This window comes from Embiotoca jacksoni, unplaced genomic scaffold, assembly GCF_022577435.1.
Source record: "Embiotoca jacksoni isolate LCO1_2020_lvr unplaced genomic scaffold, fEmbJac1.0.p SCAF_18, whole genome shotgun sequence".
NCBI lineage: Eukaryota > Metazoa > Chordata > Actinopteri > Embiotocidae > Embiotoca > Embiotoca jacksoni.
Genome location: NW_027185318.1, coordinates 9,101,062 through 9,126,143, shown reverse-complemented (window position 1 = coordinate 9,126,143; position 25,082 = coordinate 9,101,062). Strand labels below are relative to the sequence as shown.

The following is a 25,082-nucleotide window of genomic DNA, read 5'->3' as shown; positions in this document are numbered from 1 at the left end:
CTTGGATTATTCCTCTCCCCTGCCAATCCATGGGTCAGAAAACCTCCTTAAAGCTACATGTTGTTCACATACAGCTGCACCATCCCTTTTGGTTTCTGTTTGGCCTGTACTGCCCCCAGTCTCTAGTTACTCAGTGGAATGAGGCAAGCAGAAAGGCAGGCAAGGGCACCCTGCACTCAGTGGGAAGGAGTAGAAAGCAAGTGGAGGAGAAGAGAGTGACAGAAGGAGCAAAGGGGGAAAAAAAAAAAAAAAACAGGCTGTGGGAGAGAAAGGAAGACAATGAGCAGTGGGCATTTGGTGTGTGAGTCTGAGTCTGAGATGCATCGTGAAGAGGAAAGTGTGTGTGTGTGTGTGTGTGTGTGTGTGAGAGAGTGTGTGTGTGTGAGTGAGAGTGTGAGAGTGTGTGTGTGAGAGAGAGAGAGAGAGAGAGAGAGAGAGAGAGAGAGAGAGAGAGAGATGAAGAGTTGAGGCAACAGATAGAGGGGATAGATATGGAGGAGTAGGAGGAATATGGCCAGGAGGGCAGGTGGTTCTGTCATTAGCTCCAGATTAAAGCAGAGGGCAATTCCAGAGGACTCACCTCTGATTCACACAGTAGTACTGCAGGCAAGGACAAGCCTCCCGGGAGACATGAAACACACGCGCACACACACACACACACACACACACACACACACACACACACACACACACACACACACACACACACACACACACACACACACATGCTGGACACACAGCAGTGATTCACAGGATTACCCACAGGCTCATGAACACACACATAAACACACACATATAGGCATATAACACCCCCTCCTCATTTAGCATAACTACACACAAGATACACCGTGACTCACGAGAACATGCTGACTCCCACACACATGGCACATACAGGCAGCCACGCAACACACACACTCACACGCACATTCACATCGTTAAACTAATTAATCAAATCTCCTGTTTTAATTAGGATTCAAATCAGTTGCTATGGGAACCTTGCCCCCTCGGAGTCTTAAGGTAAAGGCTCTCATTGCTGCTGCTGCCTCCAGTGACTCTACAGGAAGCCATCTGAGAGGGACAAATTCATAATACCTACAATGATTCAGCCGGCTGCATTCTACAGTGCGTTTTCACACAGATACATTTTTCCGGGGAGGCCTGAGGGGCCCGATCTGAACTTCAATTTGGGCTCAGCCATAGAGAGGGGCACAAAAGTGGAATGAATGTGGGATTATGGCGGCTCATGTTGCAGCCTCGCGAATACAATGTACTTTGCCATGAAAAGGCCATGTGTGTTGGCATTAAAGGGGAGGCTCATGGTTTGCAGGGGCCTGTCCAATCGATCACTAACACAAGACTGCCATTTTGCTCTTAGGGTTTTCACGTGGAGACGCAACGTAAAAGCACTTTCACACACTTCTAATAGGCTGCATATCCTCGCTATTACTGCAGCATGGCAATTTCAGCTCAGCTTTGTGCTCACACGCCTTGTCCCAGAACTTTGCTCTGGAAAAAAAAATAAAAATCATCCACTGTGTTTTCATAGGGGCTCCATTAGTGATCAATAGGATATGCTTGTGAATATCTTATATTAAAGGGCCAAGTCAGTGCTTTCACTTCTGTCTGTCAGAAGACTCAATATATTCTAACATTTGTGTTAATATTAATCAGACTGGGGAAATATTTATTCAGCGACTAATTTCTGAGCCCTATTTTAAGAGGTGTGAAGGTTTTAGTGTTAACGCCGTTTCATCTCACATTCCGCTTATCTTAAAAGACTGGATGAGGAAGATGAAAGTGTGGCGGAACCACGCCGCCCTCATCTGTCCCAGGAGTCCTAATACCAGCTCAGGTGAAGGCTGGACTTGATGAATTAAAGCTGGAGAGGATGCCAAGTGAAGCCATTAGGATACAGGAACTCAGGCGTGTGTCTGGCTCACCGGTTGTCATGGTTGCAGTGTTTATCACCTCTTTCTGTCGACAGAAGCCCAGGGGCAAATCAGATTGGCTTCAGACAGAGAGACAGAGAGGGAGAGAGAGAGAGCGTTGGTGAGTGAGGGGGAGGACATATTGGCACAGCAGAGGGGTGAAATGCCAACACGCTGCAGAGTGACAGCTGAGGAAGAGCACTGGACAAATGTCAACGTGGCTTATTCATGATAAGATTTCCATTTGACACACATTCAAGGTTTGAGATACAGTATATTAGTCTAACTTAGCGATCCCTCACTTTTTTTTTTTGGACTTTCTCTACTCTTTTAATTTATTGTCTTTTTTTAAAATCCCATTTTTTTTTCTGCTGTCTTTAGTCTTGCAGATGTGTTGAATGCACTTTCACACATTTGACAGCTTGATAGCCCTTCAGTAGGAGTCTTGAGAGGCAACTAAATGTTAGATCATCCTGCCAAATCAGGGGTAAATCCCCCCCCCCCCCTCCCTCGTGGCCTATGCCTGCCACCTAGCGGCCCCTAAACCAATCATCCCTGTCTGAGGCCTTGTACAAGTGCATTAAGAGACGTGCTCATGTGTGCGTGTCTGTGTGTACTACATAGCGTATAGTTGGCAGTTATGTGGCTAGCTGACAAGACAATCCACATCAAACGCACCTATAACCGGTTATATTGGCTAAGTAAATAAAACAAAACGACCGATTATGACATTTACCGGTTATGACAAGTGGCCGATTGGACATTTTCGATCTAGCGGTCATAATCATAAACAGATGGCTAGCAGCTGGTTGCACCCAGGTGGCTACTTGTCGCTGCCTGTCTCGTCCCTTTAGCTTATCACAAAGAAACCGCTCCTGACTCCACGGCGCACACGTGTTAACACACAAGCCACGCCTTTTCGTCTTGCAAAGCCAATTGGCGCACGGCATGATACGGCGCGCCATCCTCTCAGCCAATCACTGCGCTCCTTGTTGGGGGAGACGCTCTCGTACGCGGAGGCCGCTCTGCTGTCTGCAGGAAAGCAAGGTATGGATGCATTGTTGTCGGGTTTATAAGCTTCGGTTGAGCTTTTCCTTCAAACAAACCTCTAACTGAACCCGCTAAACACGTTGACATTACATATCAGCAGTCTGTAGAACCCAGTTATCTTTTTTTTTTTTTTTTTCTTCTGTGTTTTCATTTCTTCCTGGCTGCTTTTGAAGACTCGGTGGCCTGTGTTGCTGTACTTGTGCAGAGGAGAGATTCAGGTTTTGGTTTTGGGGTGGTCAGGCTGGGTCGAATTTTAGCTGACATCCCTTTTGAATAGGGCGAAACCACCAGACAGCCTGTGTGAATAGCTGTATTGTGGGCGCTGGCTGGTGCGTGCGTGCGTGTGTGTGTGTGTCTGTGTGTATATATATATATATCTATACGTGTATTTGTGTGACAGCACGGGTTCAAACCTATAAGCCCGTGACACAGAGAGTCTTGGTTCATCTGGGTTGTTTTTGGCCCCCCCTGGGTCCAGAGCTTTCATTTTGCCCTCCTCGTCTGTCAGTTCATCATAGCTCTGTTCGGGTTGACACGGTGTGCTGTTGCCGCACTGTGGAGTAAATTACCGCTGACAGTGAGCTGTCCTGTCGTTTATGGCCGCGCCTTGCTGTCAGCCCGCAGTGCCAAAGTGTCATCATCTCCGCCGAGGATGCCGCAAACAAACAAGTCAAGAAACGCCCCGGCGTGCGACTCTTCGTGCTCGGGCCAAGGGGAAACCTCAGCGGAAGATACAGAGCCGGTGTCCCGGGAGGAGAGCCGGGCGGCGGGGGACTCGGGAAGAGGAGGAGGAGAAGGAGGAGTAGAGGACAATGTTGGAGACTGCGAGATCATCAAGTCACCCAGTGACCCGAAAAAGTACAGGTAAAACAAAAAACAACTCTTCCAAAGCACAACTTAAATGCAAGCTTTCAGATGTTCTCGAGTACTTTAATTTTGCATTGAACTGTAGAGTGTTTACGTGATTAATCTTTTTTTTTTTTTTGTGGCTATTTCTCAGTTATTGTCAAGCAATGAAATACATCTTTGGATGCTATTTTCTGCATTCATGAATGTGAAAGTGCTGAGAAAATGACCTAGATCCACTAACCCACATCTAGAATTGATATTGAGCCTCTTTTCCTGCTGGAACATACTGAATTATTGTAGTCTGATGGGACAATTTCATGCTTTAAGCGCTCACCAGTGCCTCAGGCCTCCGTGGGCCAAAGACAGAAAATTTGCTGTGAAAAAGCTAAAAACAAAAGCGGCTCAAGGGGCAGAGGATGCAGTCTGCAAAGTGATATTTGATTTACCAAAAGAAGACAAAATGCAATGAAAGCTGCAAAACACTGTTTCTCAAAGCTCCCCGTGCTGTTTCACCTTTGACTTTACTCTCTTCAGATACATCGTGTTGGACAACGGGCTGCGAGCTCTGCTCATTTCAGACTACAGCGGACCAGCAGCATCGGAGGATGAGGAGGAGGACGGAGAAGATGAAGGCGAGGAAGAAGAAGAGGAGGACGACGAATCTGGAGACGAAATGGAGGACGAGTCTGAGGAAGACGACGAGGACAAGTGCAGTGAGGATGATGATGATGACGACGAGGACAAAGAGGGGAAGAAGAAGAAAGGAAATGCAGAGAAACAGGTACTGGAGGGAAGTTTTAATGTAGAGCCCCATTTAGGTTTTAGCAAAGTTTACTGTTGTTGAATATCTTAGAGGAAGAAAAAGTACTTGAGTCAGGTTGAAACCAAGATAAGCCACAAATGAAATACAGGACAACACAAATCGAGAGCTTTTTAAATGGACTCCCTTTAAACACATCTTTACTTGAAATGTCTATGTTTACATCACTTCAGCTACTTAAGGCATAAGGTTATTGTTAGAAAATACAAAAGTCTCAAAAGTTTCTAAATTCTCTAACCTCTCTGTATCCCTTCCTTCCATTCCTGTTTGTTCTTATAGAACATCTAAATCTTTAAAAAATGGATCATAAGTTATACTCTTTCAGCACGTTACTTAAAAATAAGTTGTGTCACGGATTTGGTGCTGTATTTAGAAATGCCCCAAATTGTTTTCTTTCTTTTTTTTGTGGTCTTTTGGGTGTTGTTGACAGTAATAAAGACAGACTGTCATCAAACTTATGCTTGAAGTGCACTGCCAGGTTCAAAAGATGACTTGCTGTCCTGTGTTTCAGTCTGCAGCAGCGCTGTGTGTTGGTGTGGGAAGCTTCAGTGATCCCACTGATCTCCCCGGCCTCGCTCACTTTCTGGAGCACAGTGAGTGATACATCTATTATCGTTATTTCTTTAGAAAAGTATTCAGTGGTTTTTTCCAGCTACTTCTTTCAATGTTCAATGCATTCCAGGTGCAGTTTGTTTTCATCGCTTTGCCTGCCCTCATAGCCTGTTCCGTCAAGTTCAATATCATGTGTGACATTTCCCAGAATATCCCTCTCCTCGCGCCAGATTAACCCACTGTGGGGCCACAGGGCAAAAATGAGCTTTATGGCTCCTTTTGACCCACTTTTCCACGTTATAATGAATCTCTAGATGCTGTAAACAAGGAGCCTTTCCAGTAAAGTTTGTTGAACTTCATTTACAACTTTTGTTTTCACTATATTTAAATCTTATTTCTACAAATAGGCACGTAAAATGTCACAAAACTTTGATTTTGAATTTAGGATCCCTGTTTAGGATGACGAAATTGATGCAGGACTTTGGGAAATTAGAGCAAACAATCAGTTTACTACGAACCAAATGAGATACATTAAACCTGAAGCTGTTAGGGCCCACTTTGCCTGGTTGGTAATTCAGACTTGTTTCGTCCTAACAGCAACTCAATGCCTTCAGTTTGTGGAAGACAGCAAGAGATTTTCCAGTCAAAAAAAAAAAAAGAAGAAAAGTCAGACTTGCACAAAGTGCCACATATCTTCTGAATGGCAGTCAACTCCATTGATGCTACTATCAGTAGAGAAATTGTTATATCTGTCTCGAGCATTGCTCCTAAATGATCAGTCTGAAAGGAAACCCTTGCTCATCCTTTTATCGTCTGCCATTAAAACTGTCGCCAAGTGTTTGCAGCACTAGTAAGAGTTATGTGTATGGCTATGTTTGAGAGCAGGCTATCAAATTCTATCATGGCTGAGCTAGAAATATGATGCCGTACTGTCTGTGCCTGGCTCGTTGTCCACTTAAATAAGAAAACCACAGATGCAAGACACTTCTCTTCTCTTCTCTTCTCTTCTCTTCTCTTCTCTTCTCTTCTCTTCTCTTCTCTTCTCTTCTCTTCTCTTCTCTTCTCTTCTCTTCTCTTCTCTTCCTCTTCCTCTTCTCTTCCTCTTCCTCCTGTTTTCCCAGTGGTGTTCATGGGCAGCGAGAAGTACCCCTCAGAAAACGGCTTTGATTCTTTTCTCAAGAAGCATGGTGGGAGCGACAACGCCTCCACCGACTGTGAAAGGACCATCTTCCAGTTTGACGTCCAGAGAAAAAGCTTCAAAGAAGCTCTTGACAGGTGAGGAAGGTGCAATATGGCTGTGATATCAGTTTACTGAACAATTTGTGTCCCTGTATAAATGCTATGGGTACATAAAGTATTTGATATGAATTGAAGAATAATAAAAGTGATTACAGTTGCAAAACAGTTGAAATCATATTCCTGTCTCCGGCTCTGATGTAGATTATGGTGTAACTGTGTTCATAATGTGAACTGGCAGACTGACAAATATCACAGACTCAGTCAGTCCCCATTCTGCTGCTGTCTGTGATGTGTATCAGGACATCTGATGGCTTTTGTCTGGTCTGTGTCGCGTCCATCCGTCTGGCCCGTATGTGGCCTCTGATTATGGTCTGTCGCCCTCTTAGGTGGGCTCAGTTCTTCATCTGCCCCCTGATGATCCGAGACGCCATTGACAGGGAGGTGGAGGCCGTTGACAGCGGTGGGTCTCTGTGCCTCTGTGCATCACTCCTCTATTCTAGAAAATTGAATATTAGCTGTTTTGTTTGGAGTTGGACGTTTTATCAGCTACATGGCTGTGTTCTCCTCACGCAGCTCTTTTTCTGCCATCTTACCGTTTCCTCTTCTCTCCTTTTGTCGGTCAGAGTACCAGCTGGCTAAGCCGTCTGACTCCCACAGGAAGGAGATGCTGTTTGGCAGTCTGGCCAAACCTGGACACCCTATGGGCAAGTTCTGCTGGGGTGAGTTGGTAAACACAACCGCTGGGACAGATAATACACACAGGGCCTCCTTGGGGTATGTTCAGCAATAACAAACAAGAAGTTGAAGTTACTTTTCTTTGCTGATATCCTTGAATTTCTAAACCCTTTTTTTCTATCATGTTTTCTAATTGTGCTGAATTGATTGATCACTTGTGGCAACACCAGGGAATGCGCAGACACTGAAGCAGGAGCCAAAAAAGAAGAAGATCAATGTCTATAAGCGGCTGCGTGCCTTCTGGAAGAAACACTACTCTGCCCACTATATGACTCTGGCTGTGCAGTCAAAAGGTCAGGAAAATCTCTCCAGTTTATTACACACCAAGAAGTAGTCCACTAGATTGACATGAATGTAATTGATTTCAATCATTTAATGCACCAAAATGAACTGACTCATTGAAAAAGCAATCTGTAGATTAATCCAAAATTCCGACTGTCATTAGCTCTAATAAGGATCCACTTCATCCATGTTCAGCCGACTGTAAATAATCATTTCCAAATCAACTCAAATTGCTGTATTACTCAAAACAAAGTCAGATACAAAATATCTTAACACGGTTTCTGGGTTTCACAGAATATCACACAGCTAATTAACTGCAGCCTACAAGTAAAATGATGACAAGGGTTGGCATTTTTCCTGTTGAGAAACCTCATCCTCATAAAAACAGCTCTCTGTATTGGTCTGATTCTTTCTTGCTGCAACCTCTGGTACTTGATTAAAAAGTATATTCTCCCAAAAAAATCTGCCTGTGCAAAGTGATACGAAGGAGTCACAGTGATCAGTAATTGCAGTGAAACAACAACAAAATTATATAACCAGCGTTTTAGCCAGAAAATGATAAAGCGCTGAAACACCAAAGAATAAGGAAAATGAAAAACGATTACATTTAAATGTTTCCTGTAACACGAGATCTTATAATAAAGACAGCAATGCACCTGAGCACACCTCATTTTATGACCAACACACCCGTGAGCGGCCAGCTGGGTACAAGTTCATATTTAATCAACAAGTGCGCTGGTTAGGAAAAGGACAACTGTGTCAGTCTGAAAGTTGCAAATATACTTGGATTACATTGCGTGGTGCTGCTTTGTGCCAGATGTAAAAAAGATCCCTTAAGATTCCAGTTGATGTTAATTTAGTTGGAACCTGTGCTGACTGAAATGCATTTTAGTGACAAATGGCGCGAGTTATTGATCAGTGTTGGCAGAAAAACCTGCTTTTAGCTGCTCCTGTGTCAAACAGAGAAACTTCTGTTTCCACAGCACGGCCAAACAAACTAGCCTGGATGTTACGTCACATTGTTTTATTTAGGTATAGTCAATAACTGTTATTTTATCAGAAAGATAAATATATAAAGATATCATAAGATTACAATGCTGTAATAAAATATGTATGCGTCATTTTGAATCCTGCATGGCAAAGACGAGCTGTGTTTCCAATTAGATTTTGAATTACAGAATATCATGCAACACTTTGCATTGTTAATGCAGAACAAATGCCTAATGCATGTAAACAAAAATAGTTACCACCTCAATAGTAAAAACAGGTCTAGAATTTGACCGATTTTTAAAAAAAATAAATGTTTTATATACACGCAGGCTAACATGATACAAAAGCTGCATTTATTTCACATTAATGTAATGGTTTTTAATGCAGTTTTATGTTTATTTATGGCAGTGTGTAAAATTTAAACTAATACCGAGTTAGAAACGCACAAAGGGCTGATTTTCCATCTATATTTTAACATCATAGTAACACATGCAAATCTATCGGGTAAAACACTGTATTGACTGGGTCTTTAAGGCCAAAATACAAAAAGCACTAGAGTTGCTTTGAAACAAGCATTCTGCATTGCACTGCAATTCTCCCCCAACCCCAGAATTATGAGTTTTCTGCCAGTAATTATTGAGACGCACTCCAGCTCTAATTTATTCTCCTTCACTCGGTCTGTCCTTTTAGAGAAGCTGGACACTCTGGAGGAGTGGGTGAGAGAGATCTTCAGCAAGGTGCCTAACAAGTGAGTATTGGAAAAGAGGCTCTCAGTCACTGTGATGAGGGGCTGGCGTTATATATTGAGTCTCAATATCCTTTGCTCAAATGCAAATGTCAAGCCTTCCTCCATATCTGTCTCTCCTCTCTACATCTCAGACATTTTTTTTTCTTTCTTTTTTAACACGACACACCTTAAGGAGATCATTTCTCCCTAAAGTTGAGCTGAATTAGTGTTTTATTTCGAGACCTGAACTTCCGCTTGCTTTTATGAGTCATTGCGGTATTTTTTTAGAGAATCAACACGCATGTCACTGTTACATAAAAAAACGTCCAGCTTTCTGGGTTTCACTTCAATTAAAAATATTTTCATTTTGCAATATGAGCAGGTGACATTTCTCACACCTTTGCTTATAAAATCATCTTTAGTGGTTTCAGCACCTTTAGAGGCACTGAAGTCATTTTCATCAAGCTTAAAATAAGTGAAATCATTTTGGATATTTGCCTCAATGTGCTATTTCTGTGAAATGTAAACAATAATTAAGAGACAGACATCCTCAAAATTTCTTTTGAATCTTTTTGCGGGTACAACTCCTAAAAATATTCAGTTGAGTTGCAGGTGAAAAGGTGTTTGCTCTGTTGTTGTTTTTTCTTTTTTTTCTTTTAACCCATAAACGTTTTTACAATTATGCTAAAGAATTCATGCTTGGTGCCATGTGGTGACTTATTCACACATGGTAATTCTCATAATTCTGGTTTTATGTCTACAGTGACCTGCCCAAACCAGATTTCTCTGATATGCTGGATCCCTTTGACACGCCAGCTTTCAGCAAGCTCTACAGAGGTAATGATCTACCCTACTGCATATGCCCGAACACATCTGGTGCACTGCAGTTCAAAACCTGTAAATACATCTGAGGGGTATAGTGAGATGATTTAAAGCACAGCAAAGCTGAAAACCTATTTACTTTTTAGACTTTCTTCTCATCTTTTCTTTTTTTTTCTTGTCGATAACTAGATACCTTGACCTCTTCAGTCCTTGAAAAAACATTCATAAGAACAATCTGAGATGCACACCGATGAAGCAGCAACAAGTTTCTCAGGGATGGGGTTTCTCTAACTGTGTTTATGTGCATTTGCAGTCGTTCCTGTCAGGAAAGTTCATGCTCTGAATATCACCTGGGCTCTTCCCCCTCAGGAGGAACACTACAGGTGAGCTACTTGCACAAGATACATAGCCCATGTTACGAGGCACATAAATGAATTACACAACATACACAACAGACCACGCTTTCTCCTCACTTGAAACAAAATTGCATCAAATGTGTTTGTTTGTCTTTTTTTTTCCCGTGGCCCTGCCTCCTTCCTACAGAGTGATGCTTCTTCATATAAACATAGAATTAGACCAGCCAAAAGATTGCATCAATGTGTTTTGTTTCTCCTTTTCATGTTCTTCCCTCCTGTTTGCAGAGTGAAGCCTCTCCACTACATCTCTTGGCTGATTGGCCATGAAGGCACGGGAAGCATCCTCTCAGTGCTTAGGAAGAAGTGAGTGTTATTGCCTTTGTCTGTTTGTTTTTCTGATTTGAGGGCACTCCAAAACCCAATTAAAAGCTCTTCAATTTGCTGGGTATACATGAGCTTTTTTCTTGCTCTGAGCAAGGCCTGAGTGTTTGAGCCCAATCTTCAAACTCTACACTTTGCCCACCCTCTTGACAATGTGATTCATACAGTCTCATCGCTGGCTGTGGTGGTACAAGAGCATTTCAGCCTCTTGTTGCTAAGTGCCAAAGTGATTTGCCAAACCTTGTGTGGTCCCACAATACAAAGAGCCCATCCAGCGGTCCCTTTACCATCGGCACCACTCGAAACGTCTGCCAGAATATTCCTATTTACTGTGTGTGCTGTTCATAAATGACAGCAACAAAATATGTGCACTCACTCACAATTCCCAGTCGAAACAAACTGCAGAAGCAGTAGAGTGGTTGTTTTTTTATTGAGTTTAGACAATCCCGACATCAAGGGCCAAGAGGCTGGTTTGAAATTGGACAGTTTTTGTGCCCCTCTGTGAAATTGGGGAATGGTCTCTCCGTCTCTGTGTCTGTCACACACTATTTAGGACACAACTGATCAGATGCTTCACTCCAGTGTTTTTGCAGATTTTTGTACACGGACAAATCCATACAAATATTTCACCACAGAGGCCAGTTTAAAAGGTATATCCTCAATATTTTTTCGAATTTATATGCGTACTTTTTTCTCCCTCTGGTTTCAGTTCTTTTCCCCGCTTGGTGTCATCACTATTAATCTACTGCAGGCTTTTCAAACCAGCCTGCTCACACAAGCAGAACATGTCTTCATACAAATAAATGCAGACAAGTCTACTTTGAAGAATAACACAACTCCACTAAGTTTCAAGTGTTTGGAAGTTGTTTTTCATTTACAACGGAATGAAAAGCTTCCTGTAAGGAAGAACAAACAAGTAATAGAATGAGACATGATGTCGGGTCTTTATTTTTTTAAATTTTATTTTAAATCTCAGCTCACTGCCCCAACAGTGTTGATGAACTGGTGTGTGTGTGTGTGTTCGTGTGTTCATATAGGTGTTGGGCCCTGGCTTTGTTTGGAGGAAACAGTGAAACTGGCTTTGATCAAAACACCACCTACTCCATCTTCTCAATCTCCATCACTCTCACTGACGAGGGTTTCCAAAACTTCTACCAGGTAAATAGAAATTATTTTTAACGTTTCACTTCTTTTATTTTCTTTTTATTCTGGATAAATGGAAACACTGAGACTTGGGCTCGAATTCGTATTTGTTTGTATGATGTAGACATTGAATTATTGAAATGCTGCTCAGTGATAGGATTTGGTAGCAGACCCACAACAGAAACTGGAAGCAGGACCCAGCTGGTCTGTTTCTGTTGTTTTCACTAATACAACAGGTAATTTCAAGGCAGAAATCAATGTTATCAGTTGTTATGACAACTCCCGCATTAACCACAGACACAGTGGGTGATTATTCAACAGGACAACTATTTCCCACTCTTAGGGGCCTAATGAAATATGAAACTGCTGCAGACAACCACAAAAAAACAACCTCGCTTCACAAGTTCCCAATTGTCAACTTGAGTGGCAGAAAAGTTCCCAAATAAAACTCCCTGACAAATGGGAACTTTTCTGACAGTCAAGGTGATATTTGGGAAACCAGGGTTGGCCATTCCCAAATATTCGTGAATGACCAGGTTTCAACTTTAGTGACAAAAATGTTCCCAAAGGACACCTTGAGTGGAATAAATGTCTCAAATGGCCGTCCACCGAACAACTTGGTTTGTGTCCCTGGTACTTGAGAACCAGGAGTCGGGGGCATCGGTGGAGCCCACGCCTGACACAAGTGCACTCTGTTTAGGCTGTCTAACCAAACCACTCTCCCAAGGGTATGGTGATTGGGACCTTTGCATTTTGACATATTACATACTTTTAAATGGACTTGTCAGGGTTCCCAAATTTCAACCCAAATCCCAAAAATTCCCCCATTTCATATTCCTCTTGATATTTCCGCATTTATTTTCTCTAAATCTGTGCATTTATTTTTGTTATTTTTTATGTTACTCCTGTGACTCCATACAACTGAGGATCTTTTGTTCACAGTTAATAATCCTGAACTTACTGTTACTCTATGACTTTTTGTTTGCGTGTCTGAACCTTTAAAAAAATTGGGAACAAAGAGAAATGTGGCCATGGTTTATTCGATTTATGTATAATAGGCGTGTCTGTGTTTTTTTTTAACAGGTGATTCACCTCGTGTTCCAATACCTGAAGATGTTGCAGACACTTGGACCTCAGCAAAGGCACTTTTACACACACACACACACACACACACACACACACACACACACACACACACACACACACACAGAGTCTCACCAAACAACAAAACAAAGATGATGTACTTACAAAGAGGCAGTTAAAAAAAAAAAAAAAATCAAAAACAACTTGTATATTTTGTCTAAGGAGGTAGTAAATACTGCATGATATGATATACTGACAGGTTGGCTGTTTGTTCATGTATACGACTAAATTTCCCCACTGTGGGATTAATAAAGTCTAAATCAATCAAATCATATATTTATGACTTCAACATTTTAGTTTTTGTTATCTTCCTTAATTCTTAAGGAGCTTTGGTGTTTGACATCTGAGCTGTTGTCTGAGATGACTAAAGTTTTTAATTCTGTCTGTTTTTTATTGCATCCAGACTATACGAAGAGATTCAGAGGATTGAAGCCAATGAGTTTCACTATCAGGAGCAGGTAAGAATGTGAACTTCCATAACCTGCTGTGTTAGGTGCATTTTGAAACAAAAAATATTATTGTGAGACTGTAATGGAAACCTATGTTTGTTTTTTGTTAGATTGACCCTATAGAGTACGTAGAGGACATTTGTGAAAACATGCAGCTGTTCCCCAAAGAAGACTTCCTGACAGGAGATCAGCTGATGTTTGAGTTCAGTCCAGAAGTAAGTAGTTCAGTCGTTCTGGGAGTGAACCTCTTTCAGGGTTTCAATCTAAAATCTTGCATCTCCTTTTTTATATAAAGATGTGAATGAAACAGGTCAGGTTTTTTTCTTTCTGATGTGATAATGATTTTGAAGCTAACGCCTTTATAGTAAGAGCAATTTATTTGCTAGAGTTGTGGTCTTGTCTTCTATTGGTGGATGTTATTTTGCATCAAAAGTTACAGTCTAATTGCGGCTTTGCATATTTTCTGTGACGACAATAACTTCCGTTTAGCCTTTCTGCCGGTTATTGTGATTGACAGCTAAAATTGTTCTCGCATAAACAAGTGATTTAGACACAGAAGGGAAAATGCTCTCTCTCTCTCTCTCTCTCTCTCTCGCTCTCTTTGCTGCAAACTTGACTTTGATTTGGTCGTGTGTGTCTCTTTCTTTCTTTCCTTCTTTCGTTCGTTCTTTCTCTCTCTCTGTGTGTGTGTGTGTGTGTGTGTGTGTGTGTGTGTGTGTGCACGTGTGTTGTGTGTGTAGGTGATCAGTGCAGCTCTGTCCCTCCTCAACCCGGAGAAAGCCAACCTGATGCTGTTGTCACCAGAACATGAGGGCCAGTGTCCCCTCAGGGAGAAGTGGTTTGGCACACAATACAGCATTGAGGGTGGGTGTGTTTGTGTTTGTTTACTGTCAGTGTAACAGTTCCTTCCTACAATGTAGGCATTCAGTGAATACATTGTCTTTTTCTTCCCTTGTGTGGTGATATTCAGCCTGATATAATGCAGAGCCAGTAGTAGAAATGCCAGCATTTATCTTTGTCTTTTAGATGACGAACAATAGTGTCGGAACAGAATTTAGATTAAAGAAACAACAGAAACTGTACAAGACATTTTTGTCACAAATAAGTGTTCAGGTGACTGAATTCAAAACATGAATCGAACCAGAAAATATTTCTTTTGTGCTAACAGAAGTTTAACCTTCACACAGACATCCAGCAGGAGTGGATGGAGCGGTGGACAGGAAACCTGGAGCTGAACAGTGACCTCCACCTTCCTGAAGAGAACAAGTTCATCGGTGGGTGGATAAAGTTCTTTGTGCACTGCAGGCCAAAAAAAAAAGAGGTGTTTTTGTGTGGCTGAGAACTGGTGCAAGTATCTAAAAAGTGTCCAATAAGATGATCATGGACAAGATTTGGTCGAGCAGTTTGTACTTTTCCATTCATCCATCCATCCAACAAATGCAGTAATCAGATATATTGACCAAACTTGGAGGGAAAGTGCATTTTGGTCAGTGTATTTTGTTATTTGTAACACTCCCTTGTTGGTCACTGATCCAACAGAGGTGTTGTAATTCAAACTCAAATTTGTCAACTCCTCCTCATGTATCTCTCTGTTTGGACAGGATTTATTACAGCTTAGGATGCTGTAATAATTACAGCTTCAGTTACATGCTGTTTTCCAACAAAGTTTCTAGCTATCCCATAATTTAAATCGAGTGGAGATAAACTTTGTACTATAAGTGCACTGACTTTCATTAGTTCAGTCTCCACTTTAACAGAAGTAGAAAAAGATGTTGCTTAGCAGATAGATGTGTGATGGTACAGGTCCATGCATGGTGAGCCAGGTATTTAACACTGTTTTAGATACAAATCTTTTTTTTTTTTTGCTGCAGCCTGACATTTAGAAAATGATATTTAAGTAGTTTGAAAGTGTCTGTTAATAATTTAATTACAGCTAAATACAAGCAATAGTATCGGTGCTTAACAGCTGGCATTGGGCTTGTATAACACTTAGGTATTCTCAATGGTTTAAAAAAAACAAACAGACCTGTTGTCTCTTTCTTTTTAAAACCTGATGCCTGCATTACCCACAATGCAACTCAACCACCAGTTGCTTGTTCATGGAGATTCAGGTGTATTATGCTAAATGTGGCAAATGTAGCTGTAAGCCTGTAGCTCTAAGCAAACATGAGGAGCGGGCCGCAGAGGTCTGTGAAGCTCAATTCTTCCTAAATTCACGCCCTCGGATTGTTTTCTTTTTCAAATTTGTCACCGTTACATCCACCTGACGCAGACTCAAGTGCTGCCAGTTGAGGCATTTCATCAGATTTTTCGCAGCTCCATCTTGAGCTATAAAAGTCTTACCGTAACTTTTTTTGTCACGTGCTGCAGTCGTCCTGAAAACTGGTAAACGGACTATAATGTCAATGTACAAGCAGTGCATTTCTTTTTTAAAGATACAATAAAGGCTGCTGGCAATGCAGTTCACGTGGTTTTTACACAATGTGTCTTCACAGAACTAGATCCTGTAATATATGAGTGGCTAAAATTCTCTATAAAAAGCCAACTCCAGCTGGCTGACAAAAATTGGTACGTGAGTCCCGTTACCGTTGCAGATTGCATTGATTTAAAGCAGCACATTAAATAAAGGTCAAGACTTTAACTCAAACATTGGAAACCAAAACATCTCTGGTCCAATCCTGGCCAACCTTTAAAGGCTGATGCACCCTGGCATTGTGTTCTGCCTACAAACTTAGAAGGCAACAAACCCACACGACCAACTTTGCTGGATGTTGGCGGCCTCACTTATTGGCCCAAGGGTTCCTGAATCATTTATAGGGGGGGGCAACATCTCTCTCTGTGGTGACAAGCTGCTGCATGTTTATCCCCAAACTGGACAGATTGAATTGTTGAAACTCACACATTATTTATGAAATTGTACCAAGCGGAACGAGATGATTTATTGTTTATGTGCATTTGTTCAGCCACTGACTTCACCCTGAAGCCCTCTGACTGCACCGACACCGAGTTCCCAGTCCGGATAGCCGACAGCGACAGAGGCTGCCTGTGGTACAAAAAGGACAACAAGTTCAAAATCCCAAAAGGTAAAATGTGTGTGTGTGTGTGTGTGTGTGTGTGTGTGTGTGTGTGTGAGCGCGCGTGTACATTTGCATGCAGGATGCTGCCATCAAGACATTTGATATCATTTGGAAGGTGTTGACACCCATTTGTCCTCTGCACCTGCAGCCTACATCAGATTCCACCTAATCTCCCCCGTAATCCAGCAATCTGCCAAGAAGTAAGTTTGAATTCAGATTTGACCTTGTGAAAGTCCTGTGTGTTCTGCTGTTACCTTTTTTAACATCTGCTATCCCTCACTCTGTTTTTAATCTCTTCTCTCCCTCCCACTGCCTCCAATTATGTCTTTGTAATTTTTCATCGTTTTAACCCTCCTTCTTGCTCCTTTCTGGTGCCTTACTTCTTCCACTCCGTCTTGCCTGTTGTTTTTGTTGTTTCTTCTCCTCCTCCTCCTCCTCCTCCTCCTCTTTCCTCTCCTTCTCATCCTTTTACTACCTCCGCCTCCCTCGCTTAATTTCACTTTCCTCTTTTCTTTTTTTCCCCCTTCCTGTTTCCGTCCAGTGTGGTCTTGTTCGACCTGCTGGTTAACATCCTTGGCTACAACCTGGCAGAGCCGGCCTACGAGGCTGAAGTGGCTCAGCTGGAGTACAAACTGGTTGCCGGAGAGCATGGCCTGGTCATCAAGGTTAAAGGATTCAACCACAAGCTGCCTGTGAGTGAACTCATCCAGAGTAACTGCATACTCATACATACATACATACATACAGATATGTGTGTGTATTAAGTTTCCATTGCATAAACTCACACACTGATTAATACAAATGTTCTTCTGAGTGATTCATTGCTCACTTGTTGACCACATTTCTCCCTGCAGTTGCTGTTCTACCTGATCATTTACCAGCTGGCTGATTTCTCTGCCTCCCCTGATGTCTTCAGCATGTTTGTCGAGCAGCTCAAAAAAACCTACTTCAACATCCTCATTAAACCTGAGAAACTCGGCAAGTGAGTTGTTTTCCCTCTGTCTTCATTATTTCTGACTGTTCCATCTTGCCAATGCGAGTCATCGCAAAGTCTATGTTGCCTTCTAGTGGTGAAATGTGCGACAGCCCTAAATAGAAAATCCTCCCCTTCATCCTCTCCTCGCTTTGGTCCTCCTCTCCTCTCCTCTCCTTTTTTGTTTTTGTTTTTTTTCTCAGGGACGTGCGTTTGCTGATGCTGGAGCACTCTCGCTGGTCCATGGTGGAGAAGTACCAGGCTCTGACCGCCGGTTTGACCAGTGAGGAGCTGATGGAGTTCAGCCGCAGCCTCAAGGCCGAGCTGTACACCGAGGGACTGGTGCAAGGGAACTTCACCAGGGCGGTGAGTGGACAGCAGTCGGTGCACAGACAAGGCGACTGATTTGACAATAATATTCGCCGATTAGGATGAATCGATAAATGTTCACATCTGCACTTGCATCAATTGAGGCTGAGTGTGTTTGACATTGCCCTCGTGTTTTTGCTGATTCCCTCTTTTCACTCTGTTATCTCTCCCTATTCATTAGCCTTCATTGTATTTCCTCCACAGGACTCGATGCAGTTCCTGCAGTATGTCACAGAGTAAGTCTGCTATTACACTCGATGCACATCCTAATGAGAACACCAATACTCGGCAATCACATAGATTTGTTTGCCACGGTACACAGTAATTCGCATCAGCTTCAGTTGTTCAGTCCGTGACTCCCCTTTTGACTTTTTCATTAATAGTTTTTTCGAATATATTCCCTCAATTCCAACTTTCTTCCTCTTTTTTTGTCTTTGTCTCTTTCTTCCCTCCTGACCTAAATCTCTGTCTCTGCTTCCCTTCTTCCTCTCTCTTCCTTCTTTGCGTCTGCTCTGGCAGTAAGTTGCATTTCTCCAAGCTGCCAGTGGAGGTGCCGGTGATGTTCAGAGTGGTCGAGCTTCCTCAGAAGCACCACATCTGTAAAGTCAAATCACTCAATAAAGGAGACGCCAACTCTGAGGTCACTGTTTACTACCAGGTACACACACACCTGCCACACGCATGATCAACCAAAAAATGGGAGCGAATCGGTGTACATAAAAAAAAATTAAAAAAAAATCTTGTTGTCTTTTTTTTTTTTTTTTTTTTTTTAAATGTACACCGATTCACTCCCATTTTTTTTTTTTTCTTTTTTCTAGTCTGGCCCCAAGGCTTTAAGGGAGCACACACTGATGGAACTGTTGGTGGTGAGTATTTAAATATGTTCGTCCTCTCAGTCCACCTGGTCATCCCTCCCATCTTTAACTTGAGTTGTTGTTGTTGTTGTTGTTCAGATGCACATGGAGGAGCCCTGCTTTGATTTCCTCCGGACCAAGGAGACTCTGGGGTGAGTTTCTGTTGTGATGTTTCCAGTAACATGTTTGCTTTACTTCAAATCAAAATTCTGCCAAAAAATAATCACCCTATATTTCTATTGAGCTTTTAGTCTTTTTAAACTTGCTTCCACCTTGAAACTTATACTGTACATAGACATTATAGTACCTGCAATAGTTTTCCTCAACCACAGTGTTAGAATTTACTTGTTATTGGTGCTTAAAGAAATTGTGCTATATTGATCAACAATAATCACCGTCTTTATTATAACCTATTTATGTGCATATTAGACAAAGGTACATATTTATTGTAGCACCAGTAACTGTGACTCACCACGCCTTTTCATTGTTGCTGTTCAATATGCCAAGTTTTCTCTTTTTCCAACCTTTTTTTTTTTTTTTTGCTGTAAAGTTATTTGATGTGGAAATCAAACATGTCTGTGTCTTTACTGTGTATTGTTTTGGTGCTTTCCAAAGGCCAAGCTTGTGCCCATCTTGCTAACAGAGTTGGTAAAGAGAGTTAGTAATGTTTAAACTTGTGCACAATAGCTCCATTTGCACTGAAACAATGCTTTTTCAAATTTAACTGATTTTGTTAAAGACTTCAAAGCAGCGTGCAAATCAAATGTTTCTCATCAATTTATTTCGTCTGGTCTTTCTCTAATCCTTGCTGCCTCCTTTCATGTCTCCCTCTGCAGATACCACGTCTACCCCACGTGCAGAAACACCTCGGGCATCCTGGGTTTCTCTGTCACCGTGGAAACACAGGCCACCAAGTTCAAGTGAGTCTGCAACACAATTGTAACCTTTAATTCGCCCGGAGCAAGATACGATTTATCTTAACCGCTTTCCCAAAACCAAGGTATAATCTATCTTACTGTTCACCCAAAGCCAAGCTACAATTTATCTACGTAGCCCTGGAAAGAGAAGCGAGTGGAACTGATAAATGACTAAAGGAATCAAATACGCCCCATAGCCTATAATATATCTCTTACCTCTCATCTCTCTCAGCACCGAGCTGGTGGAGTTAAAGATTGAAGAGTTCTTGGCTTCATTCGGGGAGAAGCTCAATGCACTGACTGAGGAGGCGTTTAATACTCAGGTTGGTGTCTGCGTTTGTATTATTATTTTGTAGTTGTGAGTTTCCTGTTGTCATAAAGAAGTTACAGCAAACGATACATACCCAGAAAGTTTTTGAAAAGTCAAAAGTGACTTTTAGAACAAATTTGCTCATCATGTGCGACGTATTGGGACATTGTTTTTTGAAAAGTCCTCGGAAGAAGAAGAAGAGTGTGTAGAAACACTGTGTGCTGTACGTGTGTCTTTCGTACAGGTGACCGCTTTAGTGGAGCTGAAGAAGTGTGAGGACACGCACCTCGGGGAGGAGGTGGACAGGAACTGGGCCGAGGTGGTTACTCAGCAATACGTGTTCGACAGGCTCAACAGAGAGGTAAGGACAGCGCAATTTAAACCAGATTACTGTAAATTGTCAGTGAACGACACCTGTCTTATTGTTGATTTGCGCCTGTGTGTTTAGATCGAGGCTCTGAAGCAGATGACCAGAGCGGAGCTCGTCTCCTGGTTCCAAGAACATCAAGGACAAAGCAGCCGCAAACTCAGCGTGCACGTAAGCGATGCCTTTTATGTTCAGGTTTGGCAGGGAAAGGGAAAGGGTGTTTAGCTTTCTCATTCACTTTTTTTCCCTGTACTTTTATTCACGTATAAACTATCTATAACCTCCTCCCTGTCTCTTAAAGGTGGTGGGATTTGGTGCTGAGGAAAATGATGAGGAGGGTGGTGGGAAAAAACAAGAAGAAGAAGAAGGCAAAGGGGATTTAAGTGGCTCTACCTATGGCGAAGTGTCTAAGGTCACTTTTCTTCCTGCCTCGCCCAAGTTGGCGGGCGCCGTCGCCATCATGGACATTCCTGCTTTCATCAAAGGCCTCCCCCTCTTCCCCTATCACAAGATACTCGAATAAACTCATGCTCACACTGTAATACAGACAGGTGGCTGGGCTTTGCCTGTCACTGAGCCACGTTCAGGGACTCTGCCTCATTAGAGATGCAGACTCTTAACATGTGATGAAGGAAGGTTGAAATGGCTGCGGCTCCTCTCTGGACCTCGATTCTGTCTCTGGGGCCCGGCTGTAGGTTTTACCCAACACTGTGTGCATAAGCAAAAAGCCTGGGAGTTTTATTTTAGCTAAGTGATAGTCTATTCTGCTTTCTCACACTCAGTTATTTCATGTCCTCAGACACCGGGTGAGTGGGAGCGTTCTCTTTTTCTCCACCCCAAATTGACCTGAAAATCTTTGAATCAAGTTCTTGTTTATTTGGTTCTTCGCTATGCTGATGTTACAACACTGAATCCCAGCACTTTCTGCTGTTTGAGTTGGTGGCCAGACTTTTTTTTTAATGCCATTCAAAAACACAAATCAACTGTGAAAACTGCAGAAACGCAGAGTCCTTTTGAATGCCACATGTTTGAATTTGAGTGATTGTGTGCTGGATTTTATTGTGTGCTGCTGCTGTTATTGAGGAGACCTGAGTCATGACATGGAATGAACATGTGCAAAGAAATAAATCGGTCAGTGGTGAGTGAATGAATTTAAGTAATCTTCGCAGTGAAAGTATACGAAAATGATTTGACGGAAATTCTGTTTAATTAGAATTTGTAGTGCATTTTTTTCTGCCAGCTCGTGGTAAAAGTACAAGGAATTTGCATGAAGTGTTTTGACATTTTACTTTTCTTTAAATGCCAACTTAACTGACACACCTGCAATTTTCTTGGCATGCAGTCACATTAAGCAACACAAACTCAGCAGACGGACAGTATGACGAACAGCAAGGTCACAAGTGTTTGCACGCCGGTGACTCAGTACGGTGTAATTTATACTATGAATTATATGAAAATTATACATTTGTCACAGACTCTGCTTTAACCCCAAAGAGAAGGTTGATATTTTATAGGGGCCTGTGGATGGTGAGTCTTTGCACTATTGAATGTAATTAAAAACTAATGGGGAGCACGGCCCAGCAGAGCATGTTAACAGAATTGACTAATGTGCCCGCAGGGACGTCTCGTACTGTATTAAAGTCTTCACCTGCATTAGCCTCACATATAACTGTGCTACATGCGAGATGGATAGCAAAATAGCTTGTTCGCCTAAACAGGATAAGCTTTTCATTTCACCCTTACTACATATTTGTTGGATTTCTCATTATTGAACCATGAACCATTAATTTGCTTCTGTACCAGACTCCACGATTCTGGTTTTTGGGCTTCTACACTATAGATTTTAGCATTTGGCTGCTCGAGTACTAGTGAGGTCTGGTATGTGAAGGCCTGGCTTTCTGCCACTGTTCCAGCCCGTCCCAAAGGTGTTGGATGGGGTTAAGGTCACGGCAATCTGGAAAATACTATCGTCTAAAATATCATTGTAAGCTGCGGTGTTAAACCAGCAGTTTGTCTGCTTGGGGGCAACGAAACCCAAGCTGTAAACCCAACACCACTACCACCTTTTAAAGTTGAAAGAATGAACTTATAGGATGCTTATTTAGCATGCATAACATTATCAATCATCAAATTGTGTTTCTGGCCACCTGGGAAGTGTGACTTTGACGTTCATTATTCTTTTAGCCCTGTTTTTGGTCTCCACTTACACCTTAAATAAAATCTGGCCTTTTAGTGGGATGCTACACGAGCTAACCTTGTCTGTCTGTCAGTTGCTCTCGGGCGGTTAACTAGAGTACCATAGCCTGTTTTGAGAATTTTTATTTGAATATTAGACCAGTGAGAATGGGCTATCGGTAGAGTTAACAGTAAGGGCCACAGTGTCAAAATCTCTTCCAGCACTGTATAGTACGTGATGTCCTCCCATTGAAATGACAGTGGTAACATGGTTTTGGTGGTCGGGTTCAGTAAAATACTGTTCACATTAATTCACCAATTATAATCAAATGTTTCCTTTATTATTCTGAAACGGAACTACGTGAAGAAAATGTTAATTATGTTAAGTACGCGTAGAGTATAACGTGCTTCTTTGTAATAACGGTACAAAATATGGTGAAAATAAAAGGAGGCCCACTTAAGATTAAAATGTACCTGTGGGAAAGGTGCTGTTGCTGCAATCCCTTTAATGACTCAATGTGGAATTCATTTGACAAGTTCTGGGTATACAGTAACATCCTGCAGTGTAGAGGCCCACAGAGCATCCTTAGTGATGACAAACAGATCTAATTAGCTTTCAGTTTGTGATCTGAGCTGCGCCTCCTTGGTAGATCAGCTGCATTAATCTCCTCTGTGGAGGATACAGGATATTAAGCATAGGCTACTTGTCCTACATAACACCAAAACAGAGATACAGCAGCTTTGATGGGCAAAAAAAAAAAGGGGGGAGAAAGCACATTATGAATATGAAGTGATACCAAGGAACAGACTCTTTTTAGCTTCAGGAAAGCTTCAGCCCTCCTTTTACTGCTGCTATTTCTCTCCTGAATTGTGCATACTAAAATTCAAAAACATCGTCAGGTTGGACTTTTCACGCTCACCTTCACACTCATTTCACCTAAAGGTTTAGTGATCTCTCTATCTGGTGAACTCGGAGGCCATTGAAGACACTTAACAAGCAAGCAAAACGCTTGTGAAGGCTATTTGGCCTCCAAATAAGTTGTGATCGTTCGTGTTTGTTTGGCGCAAGGCGACCAGGCATTCAGCCTAACGTGTTCATTTTGGTTTCCTCAGTATGGACCTTTTTTTTTTTTTTTAACGTGATATGTCCATTAGTTTTGTTCTCCTACTGTGTCAGTAAAGAGTGAGTTTATTAAGAAATGAATCAGTTTGTGCTTTTACAAGCATAACAGGATTTACTGACTATATCCTTCTTGTCGCCATTCATCACTGGATTGCAGCAGACCTATTTTCCTGTCACTGGCAATAGATTTCATAGTTTATGTTGTGCTTGCAGTTTTGACTGCCTTATTTATTTAGGAAAGGTTCCCATGTCAGATTTTTAATAAAGAGCTAGAATACATTAGCTCCAAACAATTGTTTACTTAATATTTTGTTGTGCTTTCTGCATTCAAAGAAAATGTATTCAAATATTAATGACTTTCTAACACACGCACACAGCAGTGCTTTAAGATAATCTAAATGTCCAATTCAGCAAGCTAACGTGCACACAATAACAACGCCAACCTCAGGGGCTAGAAGGAATGTCGATTGCAAGTATTCGTTCATAAACCAAAGTATCAAAACACTGCTTTAAAATGTTGGACTGACGATAGCGCGAGATGAAATTCAAGGTATTCACCCAGTATGCCTCCACTTGGGAGCATGAATATCTTTACAAATTTCCTGGTCAGCCATCTAATAGCTATTGAGATACCCGAGTTTGGACCAAAGGACCAGCTGACTTACACCCATGCAGACTCGATGCTAGCCTGGCTAAAAGTGCGTTTGTTATCATTTTATCTCCGAATGCAATTTTTTAAACGGACCGTAAAGCAGTTTTAAAAAGCATACATACAGCTGCTTGTCCATAAATTCTCTTCCGTTGCCTACGCTTTTGAGGAAAATGAAGATTTGCTTTCCCCTGTTGTCTGCCTGTGCAACACAGAGCCGCAGTGTCTCCCCGCTTCTTTGGATCAGAAAGTCATAATTCAGTCTTTGGGGGGTATGTAACTGTGTCACAAGTAGTATTGCCAGTAAATGAATCCAGCCCTGCGCTGTCACCAGTAACTGGTGGTCCTGCTAAGAAAGGCTTTGTGACTTTGTCCCAGAGAGTTGTGCTCATCCTGTGTTCTACTGTCACAAGCCGTTTGCTCTCTGTCTCCGTCTCTTAGACTGAGTATATAAGCAAAGAGGAAGTGTATCACAAATGCATGCAGACAAGCTTACCCATGAATCAGAGAAGATTAGATTTGTTTAGTGTGCGCACACACACACACACACACACACATGCTCTCCACTTCACCCTGTGTAAACTTTCCACTGCTGCAGTCTGTGTCAGTCCTGTTGTCATTCTAATTTCATCTGAGGAACCCTGCCAAGGCAATAATGAACTCAAGTCATGAGGCAGAGGCCATGGTGAGTGGTTGGGAGTTGTTGTGTGTGTCTGTGTCTGCATGTGTTTGCGTGAGTGTGTAGTAGAGAGAAAATGAAAAAAGAAGAAATGGAGGTAAAGCTGGTGCTAAAGAGGGGATG

At 42.0% G+C, this 25,082-nt stretch overlaps 1 protein-coding gene across 1 annotated transcript; it reads left to right on the top strand.

Moving 5' to 3' along the window:
• Positions 1-2,914: 2,914 nt before the first annotated feature.
• On the top strand, positions 2,915-22,581 carry LOC138200127 (nardilysin-like). Its single transcript, XM_069152602.1, has 32 exons — positions 2,915-2,975; positions 3,596-3,842; positions 4,362-4,608; positions 5,159-5,240; positions 6,321-6,474; positions 6,825-6,898; positions 7,062-7,157; positions 7,344-7,466; positions 9,136-9,193; positions 9,936-10,009; positions 10,308-10,377; positions 10,636-10,713; positions 11,769-11,889; positions 12,958-13,016; positions 13,421-13,475; positions 13,577-13,681; positions 14,207-14,330; positions 14,654-14,740; positions 16,430-16,549; positions 16,692-16,743; positions 17,085-17,235; positions 17,398-17,525; positions 17,720-17,882; positions 18,090-18,121; positions 18,405-18,543; positions 18,704-18,751; positions 18,839-18,891; positions 19,576-19,659; positions 19,889-19,979; positions 20,211-20,327; positions 20,415-20,504; positions 20,635-22,581. The coding sequence occupies exons 2-32, from the start codon at positions 3,631-3,633 to the stop codon at positions 20,854-20,856; spliced, it is 3,309 nt and encodes a 1,102-aa protein (XP_069008703.1). The 5' UTR covers positions 2,915-2,975; positions 3,596-3,630; the 3' UTR covers positions 20,857-22,581.
• The last annotated feature ends 2,501 nt before the right edge of the window (positions 22,582-25,082 follow it).